Raw genomic sequence first — 15,488 nt, 5'->3', positions numbered from 1 at the left:
TAGCTTTAATCCAACTCTATTGCTTGTCTGACTTATTTTTAACAGTGTGAGAAGCACACATCAGGTGGAGATTCAGAACATGATGGGAATGATAAAGTCATCAGCAGTCTCCATTATTTATATTTTCTTGCCTCAGAATCAACTCTCTGGTGTGCAAAATTCCTTTGTATATGTGTGTACAGTTGCGTGTGCAATACCATTATGTGTTGCTGTTCAGCCTTTCAAACAAAAGAGAACAGTCTGCAAACTACCATACAGGAAAAATATCGCTTGTTCAAGTTCACAATAGTTATATGGCCCCACAGTTCACCATGATACACTGCAATTAAAAGGGAAGAGACAAACCTAAATTTCAAGGTCATCCATAATCCTTCCATCAATGTTAACATTTATATTATGTGCGCGCATATGTGTGTGTGTATGCTTATAGTTAAAAAGGAAATTCAGGTTATTGAATTGTTTATATTATCTGACATATTCATTGGTTCTTTCCTTTTTTTGTGTCCAATAAGATATTTGGGAATCTGTCACTAGCTTTTGGATTTTGGCTTGCTCACAAGGGAATAGCAGAAGGGAATAAACCAGTAAACAGAAGGTTGTATTACTCTTACAACCACCTTAAACAAACCTCACTGAGCAGCTTAATCAGAACGTAATTTATCTTTTCTTTTTTTCTTTTTTTTTTTTTTTTTCCTGGCAGTTTTAAGAAAAGTGACAGAGAACATATGGGACAGAGTATTAGAAAAACTGAACCTCAAAAGGGGAGAAAGTGTTTTATGTTACCTCCTGGTTAGCAGCAGCTAGTTCTTCTTCCAGTGCAGAGACTCTTTCTAAAGAAACCCTCAGTCGTTCCCTTACCTAGAAGAAAAATCAAAATATGTGCAGTAACGTAATTTCTATCAGTCTTTAAAGATTATATAATCTCCCATATGCACTACTGTACGCCCTGCCAGTCTGCAGGCATGTGTGTTGCATCCTTTCATGAGACATACTGTGTAGTAAACATTTAAACCTAACTATAGGAAGATTTAACGCATGAAAATAGGTGTCAAATTTTAAATGCCATACTGCTGTTCCACAGTTTGCTGATAGTTTTATGGAATACACAGCAAATGCAAATATTCTAGAACCACACTAGTCATAAAAATAAAACGTTGTTTGCAAGCAACTTTTACAAAGGATCAAGAAAAAAACATTGCAGATTTTTTAAGTTCATTCCATGGAAGATAACTACTCTGTTCATATTAATTGAACAACAAATTCATTGAAAAAATAACTCGTGGCATTGCCTTCAGGCACACATACTAAGATATTTTGTATCATCATGCAGTTTCTTTGGGTTTTGCAAAAAGTCATAAACAAGATATGCTCTCATAAGTAGAAAAGACTGCTGTGTTTGTACCAGTTTCAAAGATGACCTGTTCTGTTCTAAGGATGCCTATGATCTAGTCAATTATTATTATTATTACTAAATGTTGATTATTCATAAATTATAATAATAATAACTTAATACCTCTGAAGACATATTTACTGTTGTTTGAACGCTCTGGCTCAGCGTCACCTCTGTAGCATTAAGACGATCTAAGCTGGCAACATAGTCGCCAGTCTCCCAGCATGATCAAAAGCAAATCAGACCTACAATGATCTTCAGTGCTGTGTGTAGGTGACTTTCTCTTGACTGTGAAGGCAGCCTATGGCAACTCCTCTCCTAATCTATACAACTTTATTAGGCACCTCACACTGTATGACTTTACAACCTGGCTAATCACTCAGTATATATATATATATATATATATATATATACACACATGTTCCAGCTACATGGTGGCAATGCTCTTCCAGCTGATGGATCCAGGTATGTTTAAAGCTATTAGCAGTGTTTTTAAGGAAAGCTAGCATATTATGTTAGGACAAGAGATGCAGCTGAACAACAAAGTAAAACAAAAATCAATCTTTTGTATACAATGGAATATTGTACATTTTCATGTATGTACAGTGGTTTTCACACCCTTGACAAATACAGGAGATCCTTGAAAATGTTGTGTATGTCCTAATGCTTTCATACTTTTTCCAGTGGCATCTCCTAGTCTAACAAATACTAGCTTTCTGAAAATACTTTATTTTCCATTACTACTTACAGAAGTGAAACTTTGCAAAGAGACTCACTACATTCCAAGGATGGCTTAGACTTTAATAGATGAAAATTGCTTGGCAAAACTATAACAAAGCATGTTCACTAAACTGTAAAACTAACTAAATCTAAAGATCAAATACATATTCAGGAAATTAACACTGAAAAAGAAAACTATTCAGTCTTTCTAACAAATGCAAATATAGCTGCTTATGAAGCACTTTCTGGTCCTTTTTACATACTTCAGCTTTATTAAAAGAAACAAATTAAAAATGTATTTCATGTATTCACAAGAATTATTTGAATGCTCTCAGGTAACTATAGTTTTACTATGCACTAAACAATATTGCCAGCCTTAACAGAACAGAAATCACAAGTGATTTGCTCAAAGAAGTGAAAGAAAAGTGAGTTGAAGAGTGTTAAGGTATAAGAAATATTAAGATGCTCTAAAGATCACAGAGAATCCTCAATTATTTTTTTCAATTTCTGATTTATTAATTACCCTCTATTCCTTCAGCACTATAAGACTGAGGAAAATCAACTCTTACTGTTCCCAGAGATGCATGTTGTAGCTTAAACAAACATTTCCTTTAGGGTGTGACTATGTAACTGCCTGTTCCTCACCTGATGCAAATGAAGCTCAAGCCATCCTGAAGTAGCAATGACTGAGCCACCTCTGTGTTAAGAGTGAAAATTACTACAAATGTTCATGACTGTTTCAACTATTTTCATACACCAGAACAACAGAATGCAGTAGGAATATGCAATGAACTGAAAATGTTCCTGCCATTTATTAAATGTCTGTACTACTTTTTGTCAAAGACTTCTATAAAAATCTTTAATAATAAAGCTTGCTTTTCAAAATGAGCTACATAATTCCTGGGAAACATCCTCATAAAGCTTCAGATTTATGGCAGTACACAAGATATTCATAGTCATTTTTATATAATCTTTTTTATTATTAAATTATAACAAATTTGGAATATGTAAAATTAATTTGAAATATTGAATTTACTAATTATAATTTATTCATAATTTCCAGCTAATTCTATTTTTCATAAAAGTACTTCACACCAGATGTATAATGCATCAATTATTCTGGCTGTAATTGAAAAAAAATTTTTTTAAATAGCTGAAAAAGTATTTCTTCATTTGCCTTTCCTTTTTCCTATTTTTTAAATCTTTTTCTGCTTGAAATCCAGTATTATTTCTTCAGTTCTTCTACCAGCTTCCATGGCTACTCAATGACATGCTTCCCTGTCCAGATGGATGAAAAGTCCAAGGCAGTATGAGTCCACACCTGGTACTCACATCTTTTTTCTCTCTCTGCTCCTTCCATGCTCTCTGCCTTCCCAGCCCCGCCCCCCCCCCCCCCGCCCCCCGCCTCTGTGCATCCCAAAGCTCTCTGTATCCTCTTCTCTTCCCACCACAACTTCTGTCTTTCACTAGCACTCCACTACTAAAGTGCATGTCCTACCAGCGAGGGGTGTAGTCCTGTCTTCAAGAGGCCCGATTTCAACCTCTTCAATCACAGTGGGAGTTGGCAGACAACAATTTCTTACTGGAAATCTCAGCTTAGATTTTAAAAAATACACAGGAAAAATGACAGTCATCTTTCCGTCTTCAGTCTTTTTAGCTCTAAGTGCCTTTGAGGGACACGATGGTTGAGAGAAAAATCACAAGACAGCAGTTGTTAAAAGCTGAAATGCAATGAGTTGGTAATTTTACTTAAATTTTTGTAAGTTTCCTGAAACTTTCACTTATCCAAGCCTAAGTGTTTTATAAATAAGAACGCATGTTTAAAAATGATATGTCCAACACTGGCATTCATTTTGAATAGTGTTAGAAACTGCAAACCAGCTAGGGCACATTACTGAGGAGGTCACACTCCACAAGGAGCTGTTTCCAGAAAAATTATCCTTAACCTTTGCACACTGTGGCACTGTAGAACTGAATCCTAGTGGGTTCTATATGGACATTTAAAAGCCTGAAAACAATACACCCTGAAAATAATAGGCATTTCTTTCAAAGAAAATTTAGGAGATGCATATTTTACATGGCACTCCAGAAAAAAATAGGTACAGAATTGATGTCTTTATTCTGAATATAATATCAGGATATTATATTAAAATGCATTTTTTTTCATTCTTGGCCTATTATCAATAACAGCATGGAACAGTACCAGTGCAACACAGAGCAACAGCTGGAAGTCTTTTCCTTTGCCTTGCCTTGCCTTCCCTGCCTTCTATGTACACAGTTAATGCACTACCTTTTTTATAATGACCTAACCAAAATTGAAGTCTGATGGCCCTTATTTGTTCTTTGAATATAAAAGTTGCTAAGGGAACTCAAAGCAACTCTGCCTTGGCACAGAAGACCTCTTTTCCTTTTTCTGACCAGTGAACAACTAATTCAGAATCACATTTGCCACCTTGGCATTGGAAATGTTACAACTAATTCTTCAAACACACGCATAGTGGCTGTTAAAGTTGAGGGAAATCTTTGATTCTATCAGTGAAAAAAGAGGAAAAGCACTACATCAGTGTTCTGATCTGCAGGAGAGATCTGCTCTGGTTTACAGCCCAGAAACTGTAACTTTATTTCTCACTTTAAATTTCTTTCTCAGCCTTTAATTGATTTCAAAATAAACTTGAGGAAGAACGCAAAATCCGAATAAAGATTTCAGGTTTGTTCATTCACATTCCAGGAAAGAATACAGGCTACAAATGCCACACTAATGTACGTGGTACACAAACATTTTGAAAAATATTTTACTCTAAGCAATATTTACCAGTCAGTAGTTGTATCAATGTTTTAATGAATTTTGTAAGTTCATATTGAATAACCTTTGAATCTAAATATGGAGCGACAGCCAAAGCCTCTGAAAAGCCATATACAAATGTATTGCAAAGAATTTTGTATTGGACTCCCTCTTCAAATTTATGTTACAGCAAACAAAGCAAACAGAACCATCATAATTTCTGAGAGGTGTAGGAAAGGGTGTTGCTCCTGGTCACTCTCCTGCTAGAGAAAAAGGAGCTGGAACAAATGCTTTTTTTTAATCTGATAATTTGGGGTTTTTTCATATAATGAATGCAAGTTAGTGATTAGAATATTACATTGTTTTTTTCTGGAAGGGAAAGTGAGTGAGTAACTATAGTTCATAGAAGTAAGCATTATCTTAGTGAGATTGTGCTTATCAATTCAGAAATAACAGGCTACTTAAATTTCATGGACTCCTTCAATGTATATTCTATTCTCTTGGGCATGGTATAAATCTTTACTAAATAAGGTTCGACAAAGTAAGACTAATCAGATGTCACCTGATCAATCAGAACATGCTATAATATGCATTTTTAAAGGCCAGATTGCTGTTACAATGCCACAGACACAACAGAAAGAGGTTGCTCTCTCTGTGTTAGAGGGTGTATCCAACATGTGCCCAGATGACTGGGTATTCCTCTGGCTTTTAAATGCAACCACATTATCTTGAAATGTAACGTAGTCAATGTCATGGTTAGCACTGCTGTCAGTGCAAAACACCACCCATCTTTCTCCATCTCCTAGCAACTGCTTCCTACTTTTTTCCTTGCTGTCAAATTCTTTCTTCATTTACTCCAGATCTGCAGCCCCCAAAGAGCTTTTAAAAAACACTTGCACATGCTAGAATTGAATCATTTTTTCCCCAAGAAAAGACTATTGAATAAAAGATCTCCTAGCCACCTGTTAATGAATAAAAAGATAGTGAAAATACTGACATGAATAGGTTGGTTTTATTTTCAAGAATATTAGGTGTACTTTTCTGCCATGAATTAACCTAAATAGAACTAGTGTTTTTTGAATCTTAGCTAGGACAACACCACCTGGTAGCTATCCTTTGTGGAGATCAATGGGACACTTGTTTCCAAAATCGACCAAAAAAAGGGGCTTGGAGAAGTTGCTTCAAAGTTTCTTTTTTCCAAATGCACATTTTAAATGTTGAACACTAAGTTTAAAGCAAAATAGGGAAAATGTCTGTAGGAAAATAAGCATGTTCAGACAGATATTAGATGTCAATTATAGGTATAAAATTGTAAAATAAAATAACCATTTTTCTAGGGTTTGTTCTTCCTAAATTGCATATAAGGAACATGTACTTCCTGACCTACTCTATACTCAATGTCTATTCTAACCATGAACTTAATCTGAGCTTCTATTTTCTATTCAAGTCTAACGATGTCTAGTAAATCTCACCTTAATTTGCTTTATTATAAACTATTCCACATATATTAATATATAATATCACAAAATATTTCACTGTTTTATATTATTTCTACAACTTTTCGTTGCATGAAATAAAGGAAAATATCAGCTACTTAGCAGCAGTAAGAGAAATCTTTGAGATCTGAAGCATTAAGGAGGTCAGGGGAGATTAACTGAAGAGAAATTTCCGCTCAGACTATCTCCCTATCAATACAGCTGCAAATTTAAAGTGACTTATGCAATAGCAAAGGCTATTAGAAATGTTAAGTCCGAATTTCACATTGGTCCCAATCATAATCAATACTAACCTCTAGGGTGTTAAACTTCCCATTTGTTAACAATGTTCATTGTTTGTGGGACATAACCTAACCTTACACTTAGAAAAAACAATCACCAAATTTAACTTTGAATATGAAGAAAATCAAGAGTTGGTAGCAGAACTGTTCATGTTCTGTGTTTTCAGATTTCTAAAAATTTTAGCATAATTAGATACATAAAGATGTTTGCAAATACTTATTCCTTCTGTCAAATTAAATTTCTAAATAATAATACTACTAAAGTTAGTGCAGTATCAATGTCATTGTGACACAATAATTGACATTGTGTCACTTACCCAAAGAAAGACAATGAGATTTCTTTGAGATACACATAAAATAATAAATATTTATAAACTAAATTAACTCTTTCATTATCCCCATGCTCTTAAATGAAAATTCTCACAAAATGCACTACAAATATGCAAGAACAGACTATGAAGATTGTTGTTTGGAAATGCTAGGATCTCATATGGAGAATGGGGTGAGAATAACAGCACACTACTACTACCTTCTACGCACTAGGATGTACCTATTCTGTGTACTGACTCTCTAGCATTGGAAGATCGTGACAAGCTTTCATTCTACAGGGGTTGAAGGGATGCTGAAGGAGCTGTCAAACACTGAAATAACTGTCAAAGACAGTCATGTTTTCTCTGACTAATGCAATCATGGCTGGGATCTCTTTATGGCCATCTCTCTTTTGGGCAAAAGATAGAGGCAAACCCCAGATTTCATATAATATATATGGGACTAATAGGCTTTTTGAAATAAGCTAAGGGATCATTCCTAGTGCTTCTTATATTTAACCAGGCATCCCTGGAGATATGAACCCTGAATTGAAAGGTTTTATTTTCCACTTTCCAGTCTCTTTTATATTTTTCTTTGTATTTTGTTACAGTAATGAGGACATTTTTGTAGTTGTTCTACTTAGTACCTAGGACTTCTTGCGTGACCAGTCAAGTGTTGCGGCAGAGCTTGTTGCAGTGTAGAAAGTGAAAACATGAAAGAAAATTTGAATGTAGGAAGAATGTAAAGACTTGGGATTTTTGTAAGTTTAAAAGGCAAATATTTTTATGAAATATGTTGTTATGCTTTTTCAAGGCTGTAACAACTAAATTATTACTTTCAACATCAACAATTTTTGTGAAGAAAAAAATTAAATAAATTTATCCATTGTTCATTTGCAAAGGGTTGTGATACATTTTCAAAGCACTTTAGACAGTTTTCATTACTCTATCTATTAACCTATGTAATGACATCAGTTTATCCTATATCATCGTTTGTTACTTCAGTATTTACTGCAAAGTTCTGCCTTCAAGCCTCTCTGAGCATAGTGGAAGAGTCTGCGGGAATGAGAAATAACCCACAATGCAGAGGAAAAGACATACGTAAATCAAAGGGAGTAGACTGGCTGCACCCAAGGGTGCTGAGAGACTTGATTGACTCAGCATAGTGAGGCCTTTTCCATCTTTGAAAGTTAACAGCAGTCAAGGGAGATTCCTGATAATGGAAAAACCCCAAATGTTGTGTCCACCCTCATGAAAGGCAGGAATTATCATGGGAAGATCCAGGGAAGTACAAGCTGGCCAGTGTTGGGAAGGTTATGGAGCAAATCTTCCTGGAAGCCATTTCCAGGCACATAAAGGACAAGAGTGATTAGGAAGAGCCAGTATGACTTTGTCAAAGGCAAATGACATCTGGCCAACCTTATTGCCTTGTGTGATGAGATGACTGGCTCCATGGATGAGGGGAGGAGAACAGTGAACGATTTTCACTTTGTCCATACCAAAGCTTTGTGCAAGGTCTACTTTTTTTCCTCTAGGAGAAAAGGGATATGAATTAGATAAAGGTATTATAGACTGCAAAGAAAAATGGCTGGACTGCAAGTCTCAGAGGTTTGTTATCAGTGACACAAAGTCCAAGTGGCATCCCATTATTATGAATGGAATTACTCCAGGGAACAGGATAGGCCTGGGGAAGAGAGAGCAGTTTTGCAGAAAGGACCTAGGGGTGAATAAGGCCAGACACGTAGTTCAGTCAGCAGGTTGAGGGAAATCATTATTCGCCTCTGAACTTATGAGGATGCATCTGTTTTGGGGCTCCCTAGTAGAAGAAAGACACTGCCAGACTTCAGTGAGGGCCCACCAAGCTGGTCATGGGCTGGAGCATATGGCATATTAGAAGGGGCTCGGAGAACAGGGTCTAGTCAAACTCAAAAAGAGAAGGTTCATGTCTACAACTAGCTAATGAGAACACGTGGAGAAAACAAAGCTAGCTTCTTGGAGAAACACAGTGACAGGACAAGAGGGAACAGGTGCAAGACTCAGCAATAGAAACTCCAGCTATGTATTATGGGAAAAAAAATAATACAATGAGGGTAATGAAACACCAGAATAGGTTTTCTCCCTGGAGATATTAAGAAGTGGATTAGACAGGATCCTAAGCAACCTGAAACAGTTGGCCCTGCTGTGAGCTGGAGGTTGGGCCAGATGTCCTCTAGCAGCTCCGTTATTCTACCAGTCTCTGAATAATTTCAGCAAATTTTCATAGGGGGATTCATATCTTATTTCTGAAGGGTCTGAAACAAATGTAATTTACATATTTTTTCTGTCAAAGAAAATATAGAATAGATGACTTACATGCCATAAAGTTTTCTTTGCAAATTTGGGTGTATGAAGTCTTTCTTACTTCCATTATTTTTTAATAAGAATCTCAATAATGTTGACAATGTGTGCTATAATGTGATAGCATTATATTATCAGGTAACTGGATGACATAAAAACTCCTTCTAAAAGAGAGACACTACAACATAAACACATAATTTTATACAGGATTTGTACCTGAAAATAACATGTGCTAGGTTTGTAACAAATTATTTTAAAATCATTTACTAAACTGTGTCCTTGATTGATCTTGTAATGTTTTACAATAAAACCATGATTATATCAAAATAAAAACGATTCAATAGATGAGTAGCACATATGAAAAAATAATTTTGACCAATCACTTTTAAAACTTGTTTTATAATACAACAAATCTCCTGTTAATATGAATGCAGATGTCTGATTTTTCTATATTGGCAATTATCATTGCCACTGGTACAGAGACCCATTATATACATAAGATATGTACCTGTGATACTCCAACATTTTTAAATTAACTGACTACTGATTTTAACCTGCTACATTAAAAAAAAAAAAGAATGTTCAGAATATAAGTCAAAATATTATATTTAGCTTTAATCTAATTCTGTTCAATAATTTTCAACATGAGAGGTAAACTGCATAGTACCTAAACACTAAAAAATTCACAAAAGAAAAAGTGTAAGAAGTATACAACTGCTGCATCTCAGAAACTATTTAAAGTTTAGTTTTTATTATTTCTCATATTTATCCAGCACAGTGTCAATAAGTATAAAAGCAGGAGAGCTCTCTACTCTATAGTTGTATCAATGTTTGAAGTGTTGGATTAAAGATCAAAGCTCAGACCATAAAACCTATCAATCGTCAAAACATATTTTTAATAACACAGGATTTTGTAAGTCTTAATGACATCCAAAAGCTTATTACGATTGCTTACAGTGGCTAGAAGTCATTACATTTCTTTTTCTAGATTTTCTTTAAATATACTTTCATGATATGTAACTGAACAGAATATGCAACTAGATACGCCTAAACACAAAATAAGTTTTGATTCAGCATAAGTTCCTTAAACTCATTTAACTTTGAACCCGATAGTTAACCCAATATGACTCATAACCCTGTTTCATACCCTTATTACCAATGACTACAGCTACCCTTTTCATAAAGCTGCTTCTTTTAATAGTAATTCCTTAAATATAGCCAACTTTCTGAGTAGATTTCTGAAATAAAAAAAATATTTTTTTTTTACTGTGAGACCATTGAACTGGTTCTACACAACACAGCTTAACTGTGCAGTCAATGGTTTCAGATGCTGTGCTGCACATCTCCCCGACTTACCCAACCATCTCAAACAGAGAAGCAACTCAGCCACAGCAATGAACACAAGCAAATTGGCCAAGACACAGCCCACAAAGAACTACGTTCTTTGCTTGTCAGCGGTAGTTCTTATGTGTTCCCTGCATGTGTAGATTTGAGGCACTTATTAACTGAGATACATCATCTTCTGAGCATATTCTTTCTAGATGTGAACTGGATTTCTGAATTCATATAAGCAATGCGCAAGGTGTTGTACATCCTCATAGTTGTACAAAGTTTCATTTACACAAAAGAGTCTTTCCAGCCCAGGACACATGAGGAGTTCAGTGGAAGGAAGGACCCTCTTAATTAGCATGACTAGATGCAGTTATTGTGGTGGTTTTTATCTTGATTCTGCAAGCCTTTCATTACCTCTGATAAAGAAGGATCTACTACTTATTTTAGGTCATCCTACTTGTAGAGGGAACACTGTGCTTATGTGTAAATGCTAAAAACATCTTAAAACTTAGGAGGTGTTCCTCCTAAAAATTTTTAAGAGACAAGTTCCTGTAAGCAGTTAGAAATGTCATTCTGCCTTTTCACTCTTGTGTTTTTGAAATTTGAGATACCTACATTTGCTCCACAATAACTTAAAACCATATCATACAGACAGCAAATTCCATGTTGTCATCTTTATTTAGTGCTAAATAGGAGAAGCATGTCTGGTAGGTGTATGATTTGCTTATTTTGGAAAGTCAGTGCTATTGTCTAGAAAAGATAGCTGAAGTGACCTGAAGTGGATTACAGCTATTGGTCATACATTCGTATGGATTTCTTTGGCCATGTGTAAATACTATTAATATAGGAGACATTCCAAACAGTAAATAAACAGTACTATTGTTCTACTGTGTCACAAGGCACAGTTAAGTAAGACAGAGTGTATTTAGTAAGCTTTTTTTCCATACTGTACCTTTTCATCCAAAGCCTTGTGGTGCTCAAACAGAGATTTCAGAGCTTTGAGGACTTCAACTTCACTGGAAACTCCTGAGGGAGACTGTGCTTGCCGTTTCACCACGGTCATCCTCAGTGACCTTTCGTGTCTTGAGACAAGGCACTCCAAATGCTCCAGTAACAGCTATTGGACATGATATAAAAGGTTATTAATTTTTGTGCAGCCAAACACTTTGGAAATTCTAACTACAAAATGCATGATAATAAATGGCAATTTTCATGGCAACCTCATTTAGGAGAGACTGCTGGAATTATTGACAATATTTCATGATTCTAAATCAGGTGGAATAAATAGAATAATAGGAAATCTACTAATGATTTCACTTAAAACCCTGCTATGAAAAGCGAGAACAACAAATCACTCAGCATAGGATCACTAATTTAAGTATATATTTACAGTATTATTTGTGATAGCAATTAATGAGCATTAACAAATAACAACCAAAGCCAGCCTAAAGCATCATGCAAAAATACTAAAGTTCATAATTAATGCACCCTAACTCTAATGTATTTTCAATGTATACTGAAGGTTACTTAACAAATTTATGTGAAAATAAACAGTATATTTTATTAATTTTTAAGACTATTCATTCTAAATGCCACAGCTACTAGTGTTTGTCACTAGTATGTGCTCTAAAATGTTCACTGTCTCTGTTGTATTACAAACACGATGGAAAACACAAAGGTCCATACAGAGAAATTTCACGCTTTTGTAAATATCTGTAAAATAACCTGTAAATAACCTAATATAAAAACATATGATAACTATTTTTCATTATTACTGAGGTGAAATGAAAAATTAAAATTATATGTTGATATTGTGTAGAAAATTCCCCATTTGTGTTTACTTTCATAGGGCTATCATTTCTGTTCTTACTCTGAAAATAAAAGAGAATTGGTTAGCTGTAAGGTTAAAGAAGGATAGCTAAATTCATGACTCACAATGCATGTTAAATGTATTGTAATTACAACATACAATTACATCTAAGTCACTGAACTGGAAATTTGAAAGTTACAGGGATAATTGTTTATTATTTCTCCTCTGATATGCTTTTTAGTTTAGTTACTATTATTACAGATATATATTTATCTGTACTCCATAGCTATTTACAGTCACATAATGACCTTTATTGTTACATGAATTAATAGACAAAGAAGAGCAAAACCAGATTGTAATACCATTATAGTTGTAATACTTTGATGTTATCTTTGCTTCAAACATGGTTCTTGTGTCTGGATTTGCCTGGTTATTATGTTACAGTAACTGTATTATTCACAAAAAGTCAGCAATCACATATGCAAACCATGTTCATACATCATGAACTGTAATGACTCCATGCAATTCAAGGAGGGTATTTCTACCATTTCTGAATTCAGGTGATGGCTTGTATTTATCAAAAGCAAATGAACAAGGAATCAATGAGTTCTGTCATCCAATCCCTGTAGGGCTGGCAGCAGATATAGGTAAATTTTTAATTATTTCAGGCAGTCCAAAGTAACAGGCAAATTTGAAGAGACCTCTTCATCATAGAGCCATCAGGAACTTGGTACAGGGCTGTGGTAAGGTTGTAACTCAAATGAGATCAGAATAGCTTCCAAATACTTACAGAGTACTTCTGTTCATAGCAGTACTTAAACACACAGTTAATTGCCATCATGAATAGAACTGAATTTCTGAATTTTGGCCTAAATTCATATATTTACATGATTTTTCTAAGCCACATAGTTTATCTAGGAGATAGCTGGAGAAAAGCAAGTCAACAGCTGGTGTAGCTAATGCTACAGCCTACTCTCTGCCACATCTCTCCAAAGAGACTGTGTGACTGCAACATGTCCTTCCCGCTGCAGGTGGACCCTGCCCCACTCTGTATTCCTGGGGTCGCCAAATACTGACTCTGATTTATGCTGGGGACTTACATTTCTCCACAGTCATTCCCACTTGCTGGCTGATCCTGTTAGAGCCTGGCTCATCCTGCTCTGTTGTCTGTCTTGTCTGCCTTTATACAGAAACTTTTCATAGCTACCATAGCATCATAGCTACCTCTAGAACAGTCTAAGTCCAGATAAAATGCTATGAATTTCTGCAGAAATGTGTGTGTGGGGGTGTGTGTGTCTGTGTCTGTGTGTGGAACACAAGAAGAAAACTAACATACATCCAGAACCTCATTTTGAACTGATGTAAACAGACAATTTTGACAGGGAATTTGAAGTCAGCATGGACAGAAGAAAGACAAGATCCTTACTGAGAGAAGGAAGAATGGAGATCAAAAAGAATGAAGAGCAAACAAAAAGTTAAACAAGGTTTCCAAGTGTAAGAATAGAGTGGGATGATCGTGGAGGAGTTTACTATGTGGGATGAACAGTGCAGCAAGCTGGCCCTTTGTAGAACGAGAGATAACATATTTAACTTTAGGTTAAGTTACTGCCATGTTAGAAACATGCATAACATAAAAGTAAACCATTGAAAGTCACCCATTTAATATACACTAAAGCTAATTTTGCCTTTAGCTTAGAATTACCACTTTTGAGATGACAAAACCATATTTCAATGTCTGTATATATTTCATAGTTATTGAATAAATAAAGTGCAAAATATTGTGTTGCCTATTTTACCATATAAAGACAGATGAGTTGACATCGCAGTTAAGAATTTCTGCACTACTTGTGAACATTTGATATGTTTTCTTTCTGTTCTTATTCACTCAGGCTACTCAGCCAATGGTATGTAGAGGTTCATTTTTCTGGAAACTATCTCTGAACAATGGAATTTTCCTTACAATCAGCCCTAAGAATAATCAAGAAGACATGCTGACATAGGTTTCTGGCTTCTAAAACTTTCTTATTTTTGCTTTTCGGGAAAAATCAGCTTTATTTCTCCACAAATTCTGTGAGCACTGCTTACAGTAAATACAGCTGAGCAGAGTATTATTAACCAGGTCTCCCAGTGCCACATTACTCCCAGCCATGCTGAAAGGGAAGAACAACCCAAAGGATAGAACATCTGACTGTGACTGAGCACCTGATGGCAAAGCCTTGCCCCCTGCTCTGCTGAAATGGTACTGCTGTTTGATCTGTCCTTGCCCCACTTACAATTATACTGACCGAAAAATAAAAAAAAAAAAAAAAGGTAACAGATCTCCTCTACTTCCCTGGGAAGAGCAAATGACACTGACAGATCTATGAAGTGTCCCAGCACTACAGTGATGACGGAAGGGACATATAAACATATAAAATTGGCATTGAAGGTAACAGTGTGTTCAAGTAACATTTAAGTTTAATGACTGAAGGAAATCACAATAACTTGTGGGTATAGGGGCATATTGGGAACTTTCTCCCCTGTATAATTCAAGAATCAGTATTACAAATATCTGTGAGAACAACCATAAAATTTTATGTCAAAATAACATTGTAATGATATTGGTAGTTCATTTAAACTACAAAAGAATTGTTAGAAACATCTTTAGGTATTTTAGCGTGTTGCAATTAAACTCTGGCATTAATAAAGAACATGGGCTACTGAGCGTTTTCTGTTCCCTCACACTGTGACAAGTTCCTACTGTTGTCAAGCACTCAGAGGGACAGGCAGCTTGCAGGGAAAAGAAGATTAAGATCAACAGCAGCAGGCGGGACAAAATCACCCATGCATCATTACTATGCTTTTCCTACTGGAAAGCATAAACTTGACAATGAATTATGAAATAATCTGACAAGAGAATTTTTCTTTTATGCTGGGCAAATTTTAGGATGCTCAAGATGCTGTGCTGATAATTGTACCTTAGCTAAATGGGATGAAGTTTTCCAGAGCTCTGAACCCTTCATGAACATAAAGAATGTTTAAAAATAATAAAT

The 15,488-nt window shown here is 35.3% G+C and overlaps 1 protein-coding gene across 11 annotated transcripts in view; it reads right to left on the bottom strand.

Moving 5' to 3' along the window:
• PPFIA2 (PTPRF interacting protein alpha 2) overlaps positions 1–15,488 on the bottom strand; it is a 352,109-nt gene that overhangs the window by 110,377 nt on the left and 226,244 nt on the right. For all 11 annotated transcript variants that reach the window (XM_056341426.1, XM_056341429.1, XM_056341434.1 and 8 more), the window contains 2 exons: positions 11,599–11,763; positions 784–858 (listed from right to left, as the gene is read on the bottom strand). In XM_056341426.1, the coding sequence (XP_056197401.1) occupies positions 784–858; positions 11,599–11,763 (240 nt within the window). The remainder of the gene's footprint in view (positions 1–783; positions 859–11,598; positions 11,764–15,488) is intronic.

Source organism: Falco biarmicus, chromosome 5, assembly GCF_023638135.1.
Source record: "Falco biarmicus isolate bFalBia1 chromosome 5, bFalBia1.pri, whole genome shotgun sequence".
In the NCBI taxonomy this organism is placed as follows: Eukaryota; Metazoa; Chordata; class Aves; order Falconiformes; family Falconidae; genus Falco; species Falco biarmicus.
Note: the sequence above shows the minus strand (reverse complement) of the source record. Positions and strands in the feature narration are given on the sequence as shown.